The 20,202-nt window shown below is 36.6% G+C and overlaps 2 protein-coding genes across 7 annotated transcripts in view; one reads left to right on the forward strand and one right to left on the reverse strand.

Annotated features, from left to right (window-relative positions):
- Positions 1-13,893, reverse strand: part of tusc3 (dolichyl-diphosphooligosaccharide--protein glycosyltransferase subunit TUSC3) — a 61,971-nt gene extending 48,078 nt beyond the window's left edge. Inside the window, exon 1 of the mRNA XM_008417549.3 lies at positions 13,737-13,893. Within this exon, the coding sequence (XP_008415771.1) occupies positions 13,737-13,841 (105 nt within the window). The 5' untranslated portion in view covers positions 13,842-13,893. The remainder of the gene's footprint in view (positions 1-13,736) is intronic.
- The window catches only part of LOC103469533 (uncharacterized), a 479,729-nt gene that overhangs the window by 82,656 nt on the left and 376,871 nt on the right, over positions 1-20,202 (forward strand). The gene's annotated exons all lie outside the window — the stretch shown is intronic.

The following is a 20,202-nucleotide window of genomic DNA, read 5'->3' on the forward strand; positions in this document are numbered from 1 at the left end:
TCCATACTCTTCCTTAGTTCATCATATTTAACTACCAAAAATGGAAAGCAAAGAAAAAATAAAGAACTGAAACCAAATCAACACAAATACACAGCTCCAGACGCAATTCAATTTGAGCACTTCAGTTCTAACACACCTATTCTGTCCATTTCAAGGAAAGAGCCGTTATCTGTCTACATTTAGTGGTTTAGACATTTATGTGTGCAGGTTTGAACTACAGTAATTGTTTTTGTGGGCGGGAGATTCAGGTAAAGCTGTAAAACGTGCTCTATCCACCGACGGTGTTCATAGTGCCTCATACGTGAAATTAGGGGTAGTGGGGAATACTGAAGAATGCGAGACGCTTCAAACTGCTCTCTGTGCAGACATAGAAAGGAGTGGGAGTATTTAAACGGCTTTACAGTGAATGAAGAACAACATTACCATCTGACCCTTATAAAAGTGCAGAAAGTCCAATGGGAAAAAACACGCTAGCTTTGGGCACATGAAAAATTTAAAACACACTCAATGGTCGAATTTACATACTCAAAAGAAAAACAGTCGTGAGAAGAAAAACCAACAGAAAAAGTAAGTATTAGACCATGAGAAGCTCAAGTGAGTCCTGGCTAACGTCAGTGTCATAATTACATGCTCCCCTGTTAGATTTTTAGCTGTAATTCTTGAAAATTTGAGAGGAATTCAGTCACTGTTTATTGTTCTCACAGAGTTACTTCGAGGACAGAGGTCATGATATTTTAAATTAAACTCTTTTTTCAGTCCCCGTAACACTGGCATTAAATTTAAACCAAAAGATACTTTCTTTACCCCAACAGAATCCAGGCAAATACAAACTTTACACAACAAAACTTCTATACTTTATCCTTGTTTAACTTCAATTCTCGGTCTGTCATGGAGGATGCTATATTTTTAGCAAAAATCTGTTATTAATCTATGGTAATAATTGCTCTTGGTACTTCAGCAAAATTCAAAACATTTTGGGACTTGCATTGACCACAAAGATTATATCTAAAGGCGAGGTGTGTAGAGAAAAGTACCAAACAAAATATCCACCGTGAGATGTCAATCATGTATGTCTTTGATGTAAAATATTAAGATTTAATGTGTTTTAATCACTTTAAATAGAACCAACTTTCCCTTTCAACATAGTGTTACTTTTCTGCTCTGGTATTTTAAATACAAACTTGTTACATCAATGCTGTACCTCAGAAACGAACATAATAGGAGGGTTAAGTTAAATTGGGCAAGACCTGACAAGATAACAATGACTGGGCTCTCTAGAGAAACACATTAGTATCTAACTGATTTCTATCTACTTTATGTTTAAGCAAAACTTCTTCATTGGCATCACACTGGCAGCTTCCCCTGACTCAGAAGCAAAGCTTTTTTAAAGAATCGCTTCCTCTGCAGAATTGCCCGCTTTATGACCGGGATGTTCATTTAGATGTTAAGATGACAATTATTTGCCAACAGATAAAAAAAGGTCTGTGCGAGCATTGAAGACAGTTTGCCTAAACTATCTCAACATGCTGGTATAAAGAGAGTCAAACACAGTGGATTGTTTTTCTTTTAGGCCACTCAGCAGTTACTTGCAAACGCGGGCATATTCTTTATAGCTCTATGGGATGTGGGGGAAAAAAAGAAATCAGGCCAACATTTCAGCACAATCATTAACTGCCCTTCTCTACATTCCAGCTTTTTTATGCTTTATTTCCTCTACCATGTAGAATTTGATAATATTCACATGAGAGACATGCTGCTTGAATTGGTCCGAAAGTAGCCAATGAAAACAAAACAGATTGGGACATAAAATAACTTAAATCTTCTATATGCAGCAAAAATGGTCTAAGTTTTTGAAGCAAAAGGTGCCGCAGCTGTAAAGGTCACGAAGTTGAGACATGTCTGGAAATATGATCAGTATTCTTCCTCAATTCCCAGATGTACTTTCAAACATTTAATAACTAAAGCTATCATTCCCTTTCTCTCTTGTGAAAATGAATGCAACGTCCGGAACATGCAGCGTATACCAACATGTCAGCAGTAATTATTTCTAATAGTTAAAGTCATGGTGAGCAGCTTATTGCACATGCAAGTATGCTAGCTGTATAGGTAACTGGCCTTGTACCTCATTAGCCTTCAGAGCCTAACAATAGCATTAGTGCCTAATAACTGGGCACATAATCTGTTCCTAATTAGCCTCATAAACTACTCTGATATGTTATGTGCATCTGCTTAGGTAAGCATGGTTAGTCTCAGAAGACCCATTAGATAATCAGGACCAGCAGCTTTGAAAAAACTTCAAAAATATAAGAAGGATACCTGACTTTACATTCAGCACTTGCATTTTAGCAGAAAGTAAACGTATTCCAGCATTATCAGCTCAAGTGCCTATTGTTTGTCACCTTAAGAAATGTTGCTATTCATAGAAGCACAAGTACATAGTCTAAGAAGAGCAGCATGGTGGTTACGATTAGGGACCACAGCTTCAGCTCCTATGGCGTCCTATTCTTTTACTTTGCATTTTGTCACTTTTTCCCTACCTTGAGGGGTTCACTAAACTATATTCATTGATCTAATTTGCTGTCACTCTGCCTCTGCCCTCCTAATCATCTGGTTTGAGAGAGTGTGTAACTCTCCAGTGGCTCCTTATTCTCTCATTTCAGCAGCGTGCCAAGCAATTTCTTTGAACAAATCAAGAGTGAAACTTGATATAAGCCCTGATTTTTTGTGATTTCTTCACATGATGATTCACCCCCACTTCAATCCCCTCTTGTCCATAAGAGAATTAAGCTACCATGTAAACAAATGCCAGGCTTGCAGCTTCGAATGCCCAGGTTGGACCAAATTTTGTTTCTAGTGAGACACAAGGTGTCACATTAGGATAGTGGCTCAAAATGTCTTTCCTCCCAAAGGGAGAAAGTCCATCAAGTCTTTCTATAGGAAATAATGTTTACTTTGATATTAAATATTGTATAAATTTCAAAAGAGACTTGATATGCCAATTTCTTTTCTTTTTACTGGCTGGAAAATTTATATATTCAAGCTTTCCCGTTTTATTTTTTCCAATTGATCTTAATGTAGAACTCTAAGAATATTTCTAACAGCCCAGTGAGCTCCAGGTGTCTTACACCTAGCAGTAAATTGGCATCACTCTCACACAGGAGATGGTGAGCCAGATACACTATAAAGATCATGCTTTGAGCTAAGCTGGTGAAACTAATTGGCTGGTCGATAACATGAACAGCTGGGAAAGGGAGTGACCACTAGTTGCACAGTTTATTTAATGGCTACAACAATCAACATAAATCAAACTGCTCATTAGATATCATCCATCAGTCATAGTCCAAAGAGAGGTTTGTTTTCTTCGACTCTTTTGCAGGCGCTCTCTCGCTCTCCTTCTTTCTGGCTTTTTGAAGATTTACCATATCGGCTGTGATTGTTTTACTGCCTTGAATCTACAATTATATTTAAAAAAAAAAGAATTACGAGGCTTGCTTGTCAGATTAAAAGTACCTTTTGGAAAATTACCTTTAACTTGGTCCTAAATATTAGTTTCAGTAAGCTTGCGTTTCTGTATTACAAATGTTTAATAGTCTGATGCAATACTCCAATTTCAAATCTGGAAAATTATCATAATTAACAGAAAAATACTTTTAAATATGTTTCTGTGTGTAATTAATCTATAGAATGCTTTTCTCTGAGCTGCTGAAATAAAATAACTTTAAAAAATTGTTACATTTACTGCACTTGCTGGGGGTTTAGGCTTCCATAAAAATTTTTTTTTTTTCAAATACAAGTATTGGTTTTTAAAATATTTTTTGTGCTTGATGCAAATGGTTTTAAAAATAAAAAATCCCACAAATAAGTATATAAAGTAAAATGAAAGTAAAATGCAACAGAGAATGAAGGGGACCAGATGTGACACCTGATGGTATTCAGCATTTATCCTGACCACAGCTTTATGCTAAACCACCTCAGTTCATCCTATTATATTAAAGCAATAGTGTGTGTGCAGGTGTGTGTAGCTCTAATACAACTTATTTTGGGGGTCATAAATAATCTCAAAGTAAGACATTCATGCACAGAATTGTAGCTCCTCATAAATCTCAATGTAATATGTTGGTGGGAGATGAGCCCTTTTCTATATTTTTCCTCTCAACAGTCTCACCTTCCCATGAATTTTCCAGGAGCAATAATCACTGCAGTCAAACACTGAACTCCATCAACATTACCGCCTCTTTACCCCGCTTCCCTGATATTCCTCTGGAATTTGAAGAACTGTAAGAGTCCTCTCTTGACATCCTTTGGACAAATACTTTGAAAAGACTCAAATATTTCCGTAGCTCCTAAGCAGTATGACTGTTTAGGGGACACTTTAACCAGCAATATATGATACAATGAACCTCGTGGTTAAAAAAAAAACATAAGGTAGAGAAACTCAACAGTGCATTTCTTTCTACATAATTTTATGGTACGTAACTAACATACAACTAGTTATGTTCATGCATCCAGCTTTAGATGATGTAGATATAATTAGTGCAAACAGCTTTGTTTTATTTAATAAATGGAATTCTGGATGAACTACAATTCTGGAAAAAGTCTGTTGCAGTAAACATCTAAAGAAAGAAACACTTCATAGTGATCTGGTGACAGTGACATGTAGAGTTGTGAATCGTCTACATAGTTATGGTAACTTATCTCATTACTTGTTATGTGAACTAGAGAGAAAACATAGACAATAAATATGAAGGGGCCCAAATCAGAACCTTGCTGAATCCCATATTTTATTTTTCTCAGCTCCAATGAAAAGCTGCCCATTGAAATGAAGTCCCTGTTTCCTAGGCGAGACTCAAACCAGTCAAGTTCTGCACCAGAGATTACAAACAACAGTAGCTACCACTGCATGAGAAAAGAGTTAAACACAGAAGAGTGTTAAAATAAAATAAAGAGGTAAAATACATTTTATAGCATGTGAATTGCTTTTAGTGAAAACTAAGAGGTTTGATTGGATAATAGATTATTTGGTCAATTCCACTTCAACTAATCAATCATGTAGAAGTGGGTAGACTAAACAACTAAATTAAATATAATTTTTGAGGCTGCTTTTAAGTGTGATTGATGGCAATGAGAACTTAATGTTTCAACTGCAAGGAAAAAGGGTGCATAGAAAGGAGTGATAGAAGGGGAACAAATAAAAAGACGACGCTGGAAAATATGGGTTGGTTAGGCAAAAAATTGAAAATCTTGTTGCCACTCAAAAAACTTGTTAGAAACATGATAGAAAGGGGAGGGGAAGAGGAGGAGGAATAGCAGCGGAAGAAAACGGCACGGAAGCACAGGCCATCAGTCACAGAGAAAGCAGGCCTGACACCCATGCATCAATAATTCAGATAAATACGGTTAATGAGCGAGATCCAAACAGAACACCCCTGAATTTACTGGGAGAAGAGTGAAACGACTCCCAGTATGAAACGTTGCTATTTTTAGCCACAATCGGGGTTTTATTGACAAGAGGGGAAGAAAGGAAAGGGCACAATATTCATCTCTTTTCACCCATGAAACAGAAAATCACCAGAGACTGAGCTCTAGCATGCATATTTCCACAAGACACCAGGGGAAGAAAAAAAAAAAGACTAGAGAAAGAAACATCTCTCCCAAAAAAACAGTACTTGATGAGGGTCTGTGGGGGGGATTGAAAGCTGAACACCAAAACACTGAGTCATTACTTCAGTGGAGATGTCTGTGACAGATGGAAGAAATAAAAGAGAACAAAGGTCCTTAAGATTATTAAAATGTGCACAAGCTTTTACTTTTAACAGGTTTTTTGATACAATTATTTTTGAAAAGGGAGATTTTCTTTTGTGTCAAAAACATTATTCTTAGTTTTTGTTGTTTAAAAAACAAGGAGTAAACACTATAACACCTTGTAAAACCAGTAATAGTAAATGTTGACCACTAGCCGTAGAGTTGTTCTTTTTTTTTTTTTTATTCACACCAAACTTACATACTTTTTGGGTTGTTAAATATGGTTAAAGTGGAAAAAATTTAATTTGGGGAAAAAATAGGAAAATGTGGAATCTGGAGAAAAAACATTATTTGTAATAACACTGACATGCATCAGAGCCATGAACAAAAATATTAACTTTACCAAACTGCACAAAGATTAGGGGAGTTTTCATTAAAACTAAAATCTTAAAATATCAAGCCAGCAATGTAACAAATCAAAAATTGTACCAGTGTTACATTTTAAGCCGGTTCCCTTTTCATCCCTACCCTGCAAACATCCAAGTATTAATTCATTGTAGCAAATGAATGAATAGTTTAATTTATGACAAAACTACTAACTATATCCAAACATACATATATTTACCAAGTGTCAAAAAGAACTACAAAAAGCCATATTTTGTCAGCCTGCAGAAATCACAGCTTTAAAACCTATTATTTCAAAAGCACATTAAGAATGCAAAAACTGTTAAGCAGTAGTTACTTTTTCTAATATGAAGTTGTCAGAGTGAAAAGAAACAGTCAAAACTGCTTACACAGTGTTCATCTTTAAAATGCCCCCTTTTAAAGTCTGCAAGGAGCTTTGGTTATGCCCTGAAGGGTCAACCACAGAAGTTTATTGGACCTCTGTGTGCAGAGGTAGCAGGCTTTTATTATTCCAGTCCACTTATTAGACTGGTCCCTGGGTGGTACCAAGCACACAACTTTGTAATCTCCCTCTCTAGATATATACCTCTCCAGATATTACTGTCCCTGCTTCAGAATCACAGTCCTGAACTTTGTTTTCTCCTCTTGCCTCCCCTGACTATGCATGGGGAGGTATACAAAGTGCTTACGCAGCCCCTTTCTTTGTGCTGTGGTCAGCCGGAAGACAAAAACTCACCACTGTCTACAATTTAGAGCTGAACTGGGGTGATGCACAAGAGTCCATCTAAATACTATTAACATCTTTTACTCATTAAATGCCTCTGCCTACGGAGTATCTGGAAGCTTCTTAAAAACGAAGAAACTTCTAATGCCTTTAATTCCTGTGTCAATTTACCTTAACTGAATAAAAGTACAGTTTTCTAAAGACGAGACGAGGAGAAAAGAGGGAAAAGCCCGAAAAGACTTCATTAAAGATTCAACAATTTAAGCTTATTTGAGCATAAAAGAAGCTTTAAAACTATAATCTAAAAGTAGATGAAAATTCAGGTAGTCGAGACAAAACTACAAGGTATAAAGATCAAGGCCAAAGTCCCCGTTATCGCTCGTGTTGATTTCTAATGTGGCAAGCAAGACAAATCATGGTGTTAACACACATTTAAGCGGCGGCAAATTAAACAGCCGTTTTAATGTTTTTTGAGGACTTTGAACTTTACGGTGCGGCTTTTACATTACAGACTTGAATGGAGGACAGCTCACTCAAAACCAGCCAGAGGATTTCAGGGTTTTTGTTTTCCAGTTTCTCTGAACTTCAATGAACAGCCGGTTGATTTGAGGGCAGAATCACTTCCATTTTCTGCAAGCACTCCACTGATTGCCACCGACAAAGAAAAATGTACAGTAAATGACAACAAAACAAAGAGGGCAGGAAGAGGGAGATGTGTGGAGTCAAAACTGAGATCTTCTAAGCTGTGGAAGCATTTCACACAAAAGAAAAGCTAAAAGCAGAGTTCTCTTCCACTGCGGTAGTGCTACCCCAATGCATTGGCACCAAAAATGTTAACACTCGGCAGCAGTGATGACAACTCTGGATAAACTAAACTTTTGTTATTAAGTCTCTGTGTTTTCCAACGCATTAGAAGTGACAAATGATGTTGTTGGCATACAATTTGTGTGTATGTACAACCAATGAAAATAAGAGTTTCTCCGTCCTGGAATAATGGCTGGAATAGAGCCAAGCAACGTTACTTTGACGCAGAAAGCACAGTAGAAGCCAGACAGGCTAAAGGCTAATGTTTGTGCAGTTGTAGTCTCTCTTACTTTAGCTAATAGGTAGGACATTAGTTGGGCGAAATGGGGAAAGAGAGCTGGAAGAAGATATGGAAACTAATTACATCGTTGGCGAGAAGAGCTGGTATTTGGCTGTTTAAGGCTGGACAAACACAAAGTAGTACGGACTGCAAATTACATGAAGCGCATGTTCTGACAAAGTCGAGGAACAGTACAAATCTGCTTCAATATCTGAACCAGTGAAACCAGCAGGGGTATGCAGAATGTAAAACTTAATCCCAGATGAGTGACAGTATCCGACTCCCCAAATCAAAACTTTTGGGTGGGGTTTTCAGGGCAAAGGCAATGTCTATTTTATTAGTTAAATTATGTATTTGAAAGTTGCTGAAGAGGACAAAGATTTTAAATGTATGTTGTTTTGGGGATTTTTTTTTCTTAAAGGTTATAAATAATTGCGTTAGAAATCTAAGAAGACAAAAACCCTTATTCTTAAATAGCAATATTCAAAATGAACTAGTCTTTAAATTAGATTTCAATTACACTTTTATTTATCCATTAACAAATGTCCTGTAATCCTGGAAGATTTTAGTTTAAGATTAGCCTCTAATTTATCCAAAGCAGTAGCATAATGTTCAATGACATGTTAAACCTTTAAAGGTAAATCTCTAAAATAAAAAAAATAAACTTTTATTATCTTAAAATCTCACCTAATAGTTCAAGAAAACAAAAATAGTAACTTGTTTTATATAATTTCCATCCATATCGGCTGATGTAAAAAAAAAAAATTCATTGAGATAGGATTGTTTTTCCATATCGCCCAACCCGTATATGACACACACCAGCCAGCCCCAGACAGAAAGGGCAGCAAGGGAGGCCAGAAATCGCTGAGATGAATACAAAGTGCTGCATCACCATTTTGTCCATTTCCAGCTAAATAAGATCTTCCTCTGCCGGCTCCACCTTTCTGTCATGGCCCTAGGCTGGCAACTGTGAAAGTAGATTCCACCCATTATAACCCTTCAATATCTCTCCTGTGCCTCCCTGAAAGTAAGTCTGTGTGTAGGTGAAGGTCCGTGTGTAGAGGGTGGCATCTTTCTTTCCTCTATTTAGTGCTATTGGAGAAGCACATACCTAGATACATTTCAGATGTGTGGAAGTCTATAAAATGTGCTTTCGACCCTTTAGGTGATAAAAGGCGTACCTTTGTTGAGCCATTGCATTCAGGACCAAAGCTATAATGTGAATCTTTTCTGCGCAATGAATAAAATACAAAGTATTGCTCAAAATAAACACTCTCGTCAATAGATGATCACAAAAGTGCTCAACTATCATAGTGCGTAAAAGTAACAATTCATCACTGCATGCTATGAACTGTAATTTTAAATTGACCTCCTACCTTCTCTTTCTGTCTCCTTCTCTGTAATTGCTCCTTGTAGTCACACCAACAGCTTTCTTTCAGTTCTCCTTTAGATGTATAATTTTCTCTGAACTTTAAACTCCTGATGTCGCGTCCCACATTAAAGAAGCGTTATTCAGACCCACTCGTTAAGTGGAAAGTGTGCGATTTAAAGACATATCCAGGCCAGATATGAATCAACGACAAAGTAATTTAGATTAAAACGATAAACGATGGCCTTCATTAAACTGCTTAGTCTCATAAGCCATATCTCACCGCTTTGGTATTTGTCACTCATGTTCAATGGTTGCATTTAAGAATCCCAATTCATGTGCCAATGCTGAACGCTATAAAGCACGGCAAACATGTCGCTCTCAATTATTTATAGATTTACTCACCCATTTATATGCTTTTCCATCAGTGGTTAATCTGCCTATTTATTCCTCATTTATTCTTTCACTCAGTCAGCTTTTTGTTCTGTTGACACATCCAATTCTTTGCTCATTTATATGCCTGTCGACCTGTCAGCCATTTTCCCCGTACATTCCTTCTTCGACTCCCTCCATAATCTGCTCAAATACTTCCCCATCATCTGCACAGTCAGCGAAATAAAACGGTGCAGTTGAAAAAGTATATCAAAAGACTTAAAACATCCTTCTGACTTTGTTTAAATAAGTGGTTCTAAAGCAACAGGATCCGAGTTTCATTTATCCACTTTTAGCAGTGCAGAAAACTTAGTCACATCCAGCAGCCAGGACTTTAGAGGCCTCGCTTTAACAGACACGGAGGTATGATAATAGAGATTCAGACAGTAATAATCCAGCTATTACTGACTGGGTAATATTCTATTAAACATAACTCATATTTTCTGTTATAAGTTAGTTATTAGCTTACATTAAAAGTTGCTACAGATTACATGAAAAAATAAAATAAAATACAACAGAAACATATCGGATGTTTTCTTTTGTTTTAATGTTTATTCTTTCTTTGCTCACCCAATATTCACCCAATATTTAAGTCCTTTTTGTTTTGATTTGTTAGATCAGTGTACGTTCTGTAAAACAGTTGTATAAAAATATGTGCAATTCCTGTGCACATAAAAGTACATTTAGATTCAGGTAGTCATACATGTCATACAAATAAAGCTAGTATGAGCTTTATTTTTTATACAAAAAAGGACCCTATATGTTCTTTGTTTCTTTGTTTTTTTTATATAAACTGTGTCATACCTAACTCTACATGTATTCCGAACAATTGTGTTTTAGATTATTTTTGTTTCATATTTTTATATGTTTTGGGGACTACAGGTGGAAATGAGCATTTCTAGCTATAAAGCACAGCTCTCCTTCAGTGGTTAATGTATGTTGTACATTGTCCTATCTTAAATAAAATTCATACATTTTTTATAGGTGTTTATACTAACATGACTATAAGATGCTACAAAAAGTTTCAACTCTAAACATTGAAGTTTAAACCTTGTTTCCCTGATTTTCATACTTAAAATTTCTTTTACATAGATCTGTTAATTCCCATTCTTTACACTCCTACAACATTTTTCTTTTGCATGTTCCATGTTGCCGAACTGAAAAAGGAAAGCAAGCTTTCAGTGTGATGGCCCCTTCAACCTGGAATCAGCTCCAGTCTGAAATCAAGATGTCAGAATTGATTTCACTGGACTTATTTCGAGCGATTCTTAAAAACAGGCAACGAGATTCTTTTAAACAGCGTCACTGTTTTTAAATTGTTTTATACTTGTGCATATGTATTAATTAATTTTATTTTGTAACCAGGTTGCTGTGTATTACAGACTTCTGCCCAGGTCCCTCTTGAAAATGAGAACTGGATCTCAACGTGGTTTACCTGGTTAAATAAAGGAAATTAAAAAAAATTGAATTAACAAAACTCTGTTGTAGAGCAACTGCTCTCACGCAAAACATAATTTCTGCTTCAAATTAAAAAAAAATTCTGCAAACATAAAAAAAAAAAAACAACCTAAAAGGAAATATTTTAATAATAAATATTTTTATCTAAAAAATTCACGTATGAATTTCATATATAAATGCTATTTAATGATAGGTTTTAAAATCAAAATTGGCTAAAACTGGCAGGGGAAAGCTCCAGTAAAATTGGACTTTGGTGATCAGTGGAAAAATTCTGTGACTAGGAATTTTAAACTATAAAACCTGAAATTTATTATATTCCGTACATTGACTGATTTATTTTTATTATTATTATTATTATTAAAGACATTTTATCTTATCAGTCAAACAAATTTTTTGTTTACATCAGCCTCACAGTTTAAATTAAGGTGTCACAGACGCATACAAAAGTGCATCCAGGCTATGCACCAGCTGATTTGCAGATTAAAATGGAAACTGCAAACGCCATCTACCTGGTGCAACCCTCTGCTTGCCAGCTGACAAACGATGTGCCACCAGGACGACAGGTCTGTATGAAAATGCATCTGTTTCAAAAGGAGCACGCTCACGGCTGCACTCAGGTATTTCAGAACCCACCTAGAATATTTTGGTATCGGTAGAAAGCTTGCAAGTTTAGCCTTTAAAGCAGAGCATACAAAAAAAAGAGCTCAGGGAACCAAAACTCTCAACACAATCACTTTACTTACGCTGTCTGGCTGTGCAGATCTCAGAAAACAAGACAGACAGGAGGCAAAACGAAAACAAGCATTAAACAACCGTCACTCACTACATGTAAGAACTGAGAGGGCAAGAAAAAAAAAAGAAAATCACTCAAGTACCAGACGATGCTTAGAACAACAGCTTGTCAAAGAAAACCGTCTATTGTGTCTGTAATGAAAATGAGAATGGGCAGCAGATGAATAATGCACGAGGATTATCAACATTCAGAATGCAAACAGCTAGAGGTAGACGCAGCAGGGTTTCTAAATATTTCACTCACACTTGGACAATATAAACCAACATTTTTTTCTGCACTGATGCTCATTAAATAACAGAATTTTCCCAGTGTTACTAAATACTAAATTTAATATTTACAGCTGACTTCAACAACAAAACCAGAAAGTGGTGTGTCATCCCCATCATTACAGACTGCTATAACATGTCACTTCATTTTTTTTTCTTGCCACACTTTGAATTCACTTATGAAAAATATATTTTCTGCTCACTGGAAATATTTACAGTGGTTAAAAACACAGAAAATACTTGGGAAGAAGCAAAAGGAGCATCACTTATAATAAGATAAAACAACTGACCTGAACATACAGCTTGACTCATTAACCAATTAATATTAGCTTGTTGCACACATGCTACTATGTAAACAGCAGAACAGCAAAAAGTATTATATTGTCCAGTGTATATATACATTTTAATTCAGTAAGTCTGTGTCTGCGCTTAACTCTTCAAAAATAATAGACATTAGCTGTTATTAAAAGTGTAATATTCAATATGTTATTTTAGCAAAATTATTGGTTTTCTGTTGGAAATAAATATTAGATTAAAAAACATCACAATTTTGTCATTAAAACCCCTCAGACCATGAAACTGATTAGCAAATCTTGTTATTTTAAAAGTGACACAATATTAATACAGAGTTTTGATTAATAACGATCACCATGAGAGTTATTTAAGCAATATTATAATATGAAGATTAGTGATTTTCTGGCTTAGTTTTGAATGAAAACCTGACTAACCACAAGGTGTTCTGTGTAAACTTTCATGAGCAAACGCACAAAATATGCAACCAAAAATATATAAATTAATAGTTTGGGGTGAGTACATGTACAGTCCATTAAAAGCCGTCAGAAACCCAGGGTGAAAACATGGTAAGACCATAATTTCCACATTCACCTAAATCAGTCTGTTGTCTCCATCTTTATGCCTTCATAGTAAACCAGCAGAACCAAAAAAACAAAAACACGGCTCTTCTGCTGAACAACAATCTGAATGAGATCGAGCACTTAGCTTTCCTGTGCGGTTAGTTAGACCTCTTCCGCATTCACGGATTACATGAAAGTACACCCCATTATTTCAATTTCGTTTGAGGAACCCAAACAGATTTCAAATAAGGACACAACATCCACATATAGTCGGAAAATATTTTACGTTGCTTTCTGACAAATTTTGTTAATAGAAGAATACGTTTTGCTCGGGTTAGCAACTGCACGGAGTTAGCCTCATGACTTTAGCTGCTTGCTCTGTTAATCTCCGTGTGTTCTCAAAAACACCGCTCTAAGCACATGCGACTGCTTTCATTCATATCAAACATGTAATTTGTGTGTCTAAAACATAAATTAACCCGCTCTTCTCACGTGTCTTCTCGTGACTGCTAGCTTGATTAATACCGGTAGGTTACACCTGTGCACCTCCTATGCAAACAGCACGAGGATACTCGCTGGTAAAACATGCCCAGACGGTTTAGACATTACCTCTTTCTTCTTCTGTCCCCCTCCGAACGGCAGACATATCGCCAGCAGGAGTAAAACTGTTAGAAAGTGCAGGTTAACAATAGGGTTAGTCCGAGTAGACGCCATGACGGAAGGATGCTGACAGCGAGACACGTATCCGCCAAATGATTGGGTGTCGAGTTGACCAATTAGAGCTAAATTCTTGGATAGCGGAAGTGCATGGGATTTGTAGTTTTGGGCTTCGAAAAAGTCTTTGGCTAAACGCCATATCTGCCGACTCAGAATAAAAAATAAATAGATTGAAAGTCATTCATAAAACAGGGTTCAAGTGGCTCAATACGAAAGTAAGATATTATTTTTGGAATAAGCAAATAATTTATCTGTCAAAAGTGAAAGCATTAGTTTTTAGGAGCAAGGAAAGTAGGGTTCGGCTGACCGAGTGTTGCAGCAGCATAGCTAGTCTACAGTCATTAATGGGAAGAGAAAAAAGATTTATGAAATCAGTAGGGGTAAAATGTCATCTCAGTCTCATAATGAAATCCCTCCCACTCTTTGTTATTAATTAAATGCAGTCTATTACCCTTCCAATAAATTATCTACATGAGAAAAAACAGCCTGTGGAGCTAATTAAGCACATTTCGTGAGGAAAATGATTTGGTCAGCTCAGTTATGCACTTATTTGCTATTGTGTAAAACATACTTTATTTGTATGCCTTTCAGCATCCCCTCCCAACTCTTCTTTTCACTCACTTCTGCTTAGATCTCATCACCACACACACACACACACACACACACACACACACACACACACACACACACACACACACACACACACACACACACACACACACTCACACCATGCTGATGAAATGAAACCTATGCTAGAATATTAAAGTCAACGCACCGTGAAACAATCATTACATATTGCAGTCTTGTTAAACCACAGTTCATTCACTCACACCCACATACTCTGAGCTCAATAATGGAAACATTCTCAGACTTTCTGGGTCTGGTTGTAAAATGATTCCAATGAACTTGCATTATTGTAATGTAGAGCTCGAGTTTCTTTTTATTGTTTTATGGTTATATAAGCTGCACTGCAGATCACATCTACTTTTGCTGTCAGCAAGGAGAAAATAGTCATGGATAAATACAGAAGGATTTTTTTAACCTTCAAAATATACAGTGCCTCACAAAAGTAATCCTTTAATTTTTTTAATTTTTTTATTTTGTCATTCTACGAAAGTAAGTTTTGTTGACATTCTATGAGATAAACCTGCAACAAATATAGTATAATTGTGAAGCTAAAAAAAACGATACGTGATTTTAATTGAAAAAAAGAGTTTTGTCTAAAAATCTGAAAAGTGTGGTGCAGATTTAGCCCTAATTAAAATTCAGTACAATCATATGTCACCAGAAGTCATTAATTTTGAAAACAGAATCCACCTGTAAGTAGCTTAATCTTGGTGAAAATACATCTATTGTGTGACTGCCTGAAAGTTTTATTTGGCAATGTTAGTGAACAAACATCATCATTAAGACATGAAAATACACACAACAGGCCAAGGATAAATCCATGGAAACACATAAGCAGAGGTGGTTTGTAAAACAGCATCAAAAGCTGTGAAAATATTCAACATCAGGGTGCATCCTTAAAATGTCTTAAATGAATGTATCTAAAATTAAGGCCAAAATGTCTTAAATTATATATATTTTTAAAGTAAATTCACCTATAAAACATTCAACATAGATCTTATATTTTGTCTTGGCAGGACTTTTTTTTATCTCGTATGTATTGTTTTTTTTCTCGTGGGATTTTTCTGTCTTGCCAATTCACACACAAACATCTCCATTGTGTTCTGTGAGTCAAGACAGTTGAAACTACCGGTATCTCACTACCAGCTAGCTGGCTGGACTTGGCTGGACAAAGTTCACGCATTTCTGTGGAGATGTGTGTCTTAAATTCTTTTGATAATGGTCTTAAGTGTCTTACAAAGTTTTAAATTTAAGTTGGTGAAACTTGTAGAACCTGATAATGAATCCTTTTAGCAAGGCACTGTTGTTATAGACAGACGACTAAACTTATAAAAAAGCATTTTGACTGCCTTGGGCATATAGATAGGTATGGAAGTCCAGTTGGTATAAAAAAGAAAAATGCTAAACCTAACAGCACTGCCAATGATACTAAAATCATGGGTTGAAATTTCATCATCTTTTAATTACATAGTTGTATTAATCAGGAACAATTAGGTGGTAAATAGTTCCCCTTCTTGCAATGGATCTTAACCTTGCTTAGGTTCAAAATAGCTCTTTATAATTTATTTCTCTGTCACCTATAATCATTTAGCACTTTCTGTTAAATACTTTAGTGATAATTTGAGTGATTTTACTCATAATCAGCTGCAAGCTTGTCATGGGCAATGGTACATGCTGTGTCTTGCCCAAAGACACCTCGACATGTGGCATGGCAAGAGATCAAATTTCCAATCCTCTGATTGGAAGACTACCACTGAGTCACGGTCACCCTGTGGTTCAACTGTGGAGGTTAAGCAGCAGTAGTAAGGAACTTCTAATTACAAGGTTTTGATCATCAGTGATCATCAACAAACGAGACTACTTTAGTAAAAGCAAAGAATTTGCTGGTGGAGAGCATTCGGGCCGTATGTTAAGACATTGGCAGGGAGGGGGAAAAAAAATTAAAAATCAGTAATGATCTTAAAGGGCCATAATTAGAAATCCCAGCAAGGTCAGGCTGCACAATGACAGGCCTCTGATAGTATGTTTAATCTTAGAGTTCAAGGCAGCAGGACAGTTTAATTTAATTAAACAAGTTGGGCTTGTTTTGAAAGATTGGAAGGTACAAAGCTTCTTGTTCCCAAATTGCATCTGGCAGCATGGCTTGTGGTTTGCAAATTTGCATTTGTACCAACCGCAGAACTCATAGTCTTGTCCGTCCAGATGACAAATAAGATCTAGATGGTTATTTTGCAGAGCGCTGTGTTTGCCAAAATCTTTGCACGCCGTCTCAACACAAACTCTTCAAACGGATTGGCAGGCAGAGTAGTGGACAAGTGATGATTAAGTGCTGCTTTTCAGCTGCCACCAGACCGAGATGTCTGGAACTCGACAACAAACTCCCTTCTAGCCACCAGCTGAACTTGATTTGAATGATCAAACAAAGCTGAGCAATCATTTCAAAGGTACCAATAAAACTACAACCAAGTTGCTGAACAAAAAGGGGGTTCAGCAAGTCACAATAGCCATGTGGACATCCAGACTTACATTTAAATAAGAATTATTTTCAATAAAAACTCAGGCCTTGTTCTGTAGAAGTTTCTAAAAGCCAAGCAACTAAAACACCACAATACATTGACTCATAGTGATAGTAAATATCTGTCAAGGGTTTCGTATGTTTTTTACAGCCCTGTCACACAGTTGCGTATCTTGCTTTCAAACCATTTTGAGGCAAGACTGACACATATTGTGGTCTCATGGTCATTAACATTTAATAATTAAAGACGGGCAAAGAAACATATTTTGTCCTATTGTAGTGGCACGCTGTACGTTACATTCCTCTTCCCAATACACAACCACACACTGTACAAATCTGATGGGGGTCACTCACATCATTAGAGCAGCCAATGGGAATAATTGAAGTTAGAAGAAAGTGAGGGATACACAGAAAGATGGAGAAATGTTATTTTATTTAAATCACATTCAAGGGGTCATATTATGTATTTACCAGGCATATTTTATAACACAATCAGGTAACTATGTTACTTTCAGTTGTTATGGAAATGCTGCATGTATCAGAAATGAATTAAAAGACATCTGACTTCCCAGTTTGACGACTTGATATTGGCCTCTGTCTCTTTAAGAAGCTCCGATTCTTTCTGACACTCCGCCTTCACCACGTCATCACAACAATGCTTCTCAATATGCCATTTACAATCGTAAACGGTTTGCTAATTGCTGCTGCTGCCGCTAGTCTGAAGGAGATACAATAGTGTAAAGTCTATGCTTAGAGTAGTAGAGTATTACTTCTATTTTGTGTTTGTATTTTTTTGTACAAATCTACATGCTTCGACATTGCTGCTGGTACACTGATAAACAATAAAGGTTATTTATATTCATTTTATTATATTCTAAAATGTTAAAAATCTTTTAAAAATTCATACATGATCCATCTTTTAACATTTTTAATGTGGGTTAGTCCTTAACTCTGTGAACAATAAAGCCTGCGGGGGGTGATCAATTCTGAGGGGAAGAAAAGTGAAAGAAAAAAAAAACGGAGGCTTATGGATGATGTCATTTCCAGCTAGCACAGAACTGCGTGCCCATATCTGAGGTCAGGCACTCCCTTATTAAAAATAACATGGCCCCAGAAGAATGATTAATTACCTGCCAGCAGAAAGTTTATAGAAGAGATGGAGGGGAAATATGGGCCCATGAGTGACAGAAGAGGAGGAAGCAGGGGTAGACTGAAACAGAAAAGGGAAGTGGTGGAAATCATTAGAAAAGAGAAGAATCAGAGTCAAAGCAAAGAATGCACAGCACGAATAGAGAGCTGTACACCAAAAATCTAGAAAGAAAAATCTCAGACAACAAAGAAAGGAGGAGCAGAGGAAGAGGCGTTTGTTAAAACGGCGTCAACAGACGTGCCAGTGCTCTCCAGCGTGATAAGGGTCTGTGTGTGTGTGAGACAAAGACAGAAACGAAAAAAGAAAGGTCGTTTAGTTTACCTTATGCATTTGCTTCTGTAATATTCAAGCTAAGTGGAACATAAGCTTGCATGTAAATGCTTCACTCACAATACATCACGTTATGAACACAGCTGCTAAATTTAAATCTTTAGACATTCATAATTTGTCAAACACATGAAAATAGTTTCAAGCCAGCATCTGCACAAGTTAACCATTTAGCTCAATTGGCTATGAATGTACCTTCCCTGTGAATTATTGGAAGACTTGCACAAGCTGTGAACAGCCTGATCCCTAATGTCAGCTGTTATACATGGCAACTAAAGCGAGTCTGAATAACAAGTAAACCGTACGACTGAATATCTATTTGAGCATACACTGTGGCATATATTGTACTCTGAAACCATTATTACTTTCTAATTATTTATGTGTAACGTTTTGTCTTTAGATGGACATTCTACAAAATCTGATTTGTTAAGAAAAGATATAGAAAACGACAATCATAAATGACTTAAAATATGTGCATCATAGAGTCATATAGTTAGATATTCCCTTTAAACTTTGTTATGTGATGATTTGATAAATTAGATGACCAGTAACTTGTAAATATGAAAGAATAATCTATAGAGAAAAGTTCAAAGGTTATAATGGGCGAAATTGAAGACAAACTTTAAAATCGCATAATAGTGTGGCAAGTTTAGATCGTAGTCTTGGAAAGGTATTTCTTCATGTAGGTTCAACTGAAGCAAACCTGCAGAGGTTGTCACAACTCACTCATATGAATTATTTTAACAAAGTGAATTTCCATTGATGTTTTCAGGAGAGGCACCACTTATTAATAATGAAGAAGATTCTGACATATCTCCTGTTAACAATTTCATATATGCACATAGAGGAAGTATCCAAAAGACTGGTTTCCATCATGATAAAGTCGTTGGAGCCATAACCATGGTAGAGGATAAAATATTTAAGGTCAGACAGGGAAGCTGTGGGTTTAGGGAGAAAGAGCTAGCTGCTTGGCTGAGGGCAGGACAGGAGGATGCTTGGTTAAGTTCAGTGCCTCTGTCCAGTCTTCCATTGATCTGATCCACTTTCTGCTTAAACCCTGTGATCTTCTCTGTCCCTGACCACATATTTCTCACAGTGCTTTGCTGTAGCTTCCTCTCCAGTTTATGCTTCCTTGCTGTCTCTAATCTCAACTTCATGTTGATTTTGTATGCTCCTCGATAATTTATTGTCTCCCTACCTGATGAAGTACCTCTTTTTTTTTTGTTAAGCAGTTCCTTAAGGTCACTGGTAATGCAACGTTTGTTACTGAAGAAGAACCTCACTGTACTGGTGGGGAGGGGGTTGTCTACACAAACTTTTAGATAGTCAAACACTTGGTTATGGCATTGATATAACGTCCATGTGCCAGGCAGGGTGCAGCCCAGTCGGTGGCCTCGAAACAACCCGGCAAAGCTTCTTCGATTTCAGTTCTTTTTATCACAAGTTCTCTCTGTACAAGGCCTTTGTATGTCAATCAGAGGAAAAACAAGATTACGATCTGTTGTACGAAAAGGAGGTCTTGCAACAGATGTTTTTTTCATGCTTCCCCGATTTCTACATAAGAGATCAAATGTGTTGTTGTCTCTGGTGGAGCAGCTGACAAACTGCTAAAACCTTGAACATGTAGCAGAGACTGATGCTGATGGTTTTAATCTCCAAATACTGCCACAAACGCCATCGGGGAGTTGAGTCTGTTGCAACAGCAACAACTGAGCTGCTGGTATTGCGAGCAAAGATGA

The sequence above is a fragment of the Poecilia reticulata genome, chromosome 1 (genome assembly GCF_904066995.2).
Source record: "Poecilia reticulata chromosome 1, P_reticulata-male-v2, whole genome shotgun sequence".
NCBI lineage: Eukaryota > Metazoa > Chordata > Actinopteri > Cyprinodontiformes > Poeciliidae > Poecilia > Poecilia reticulata.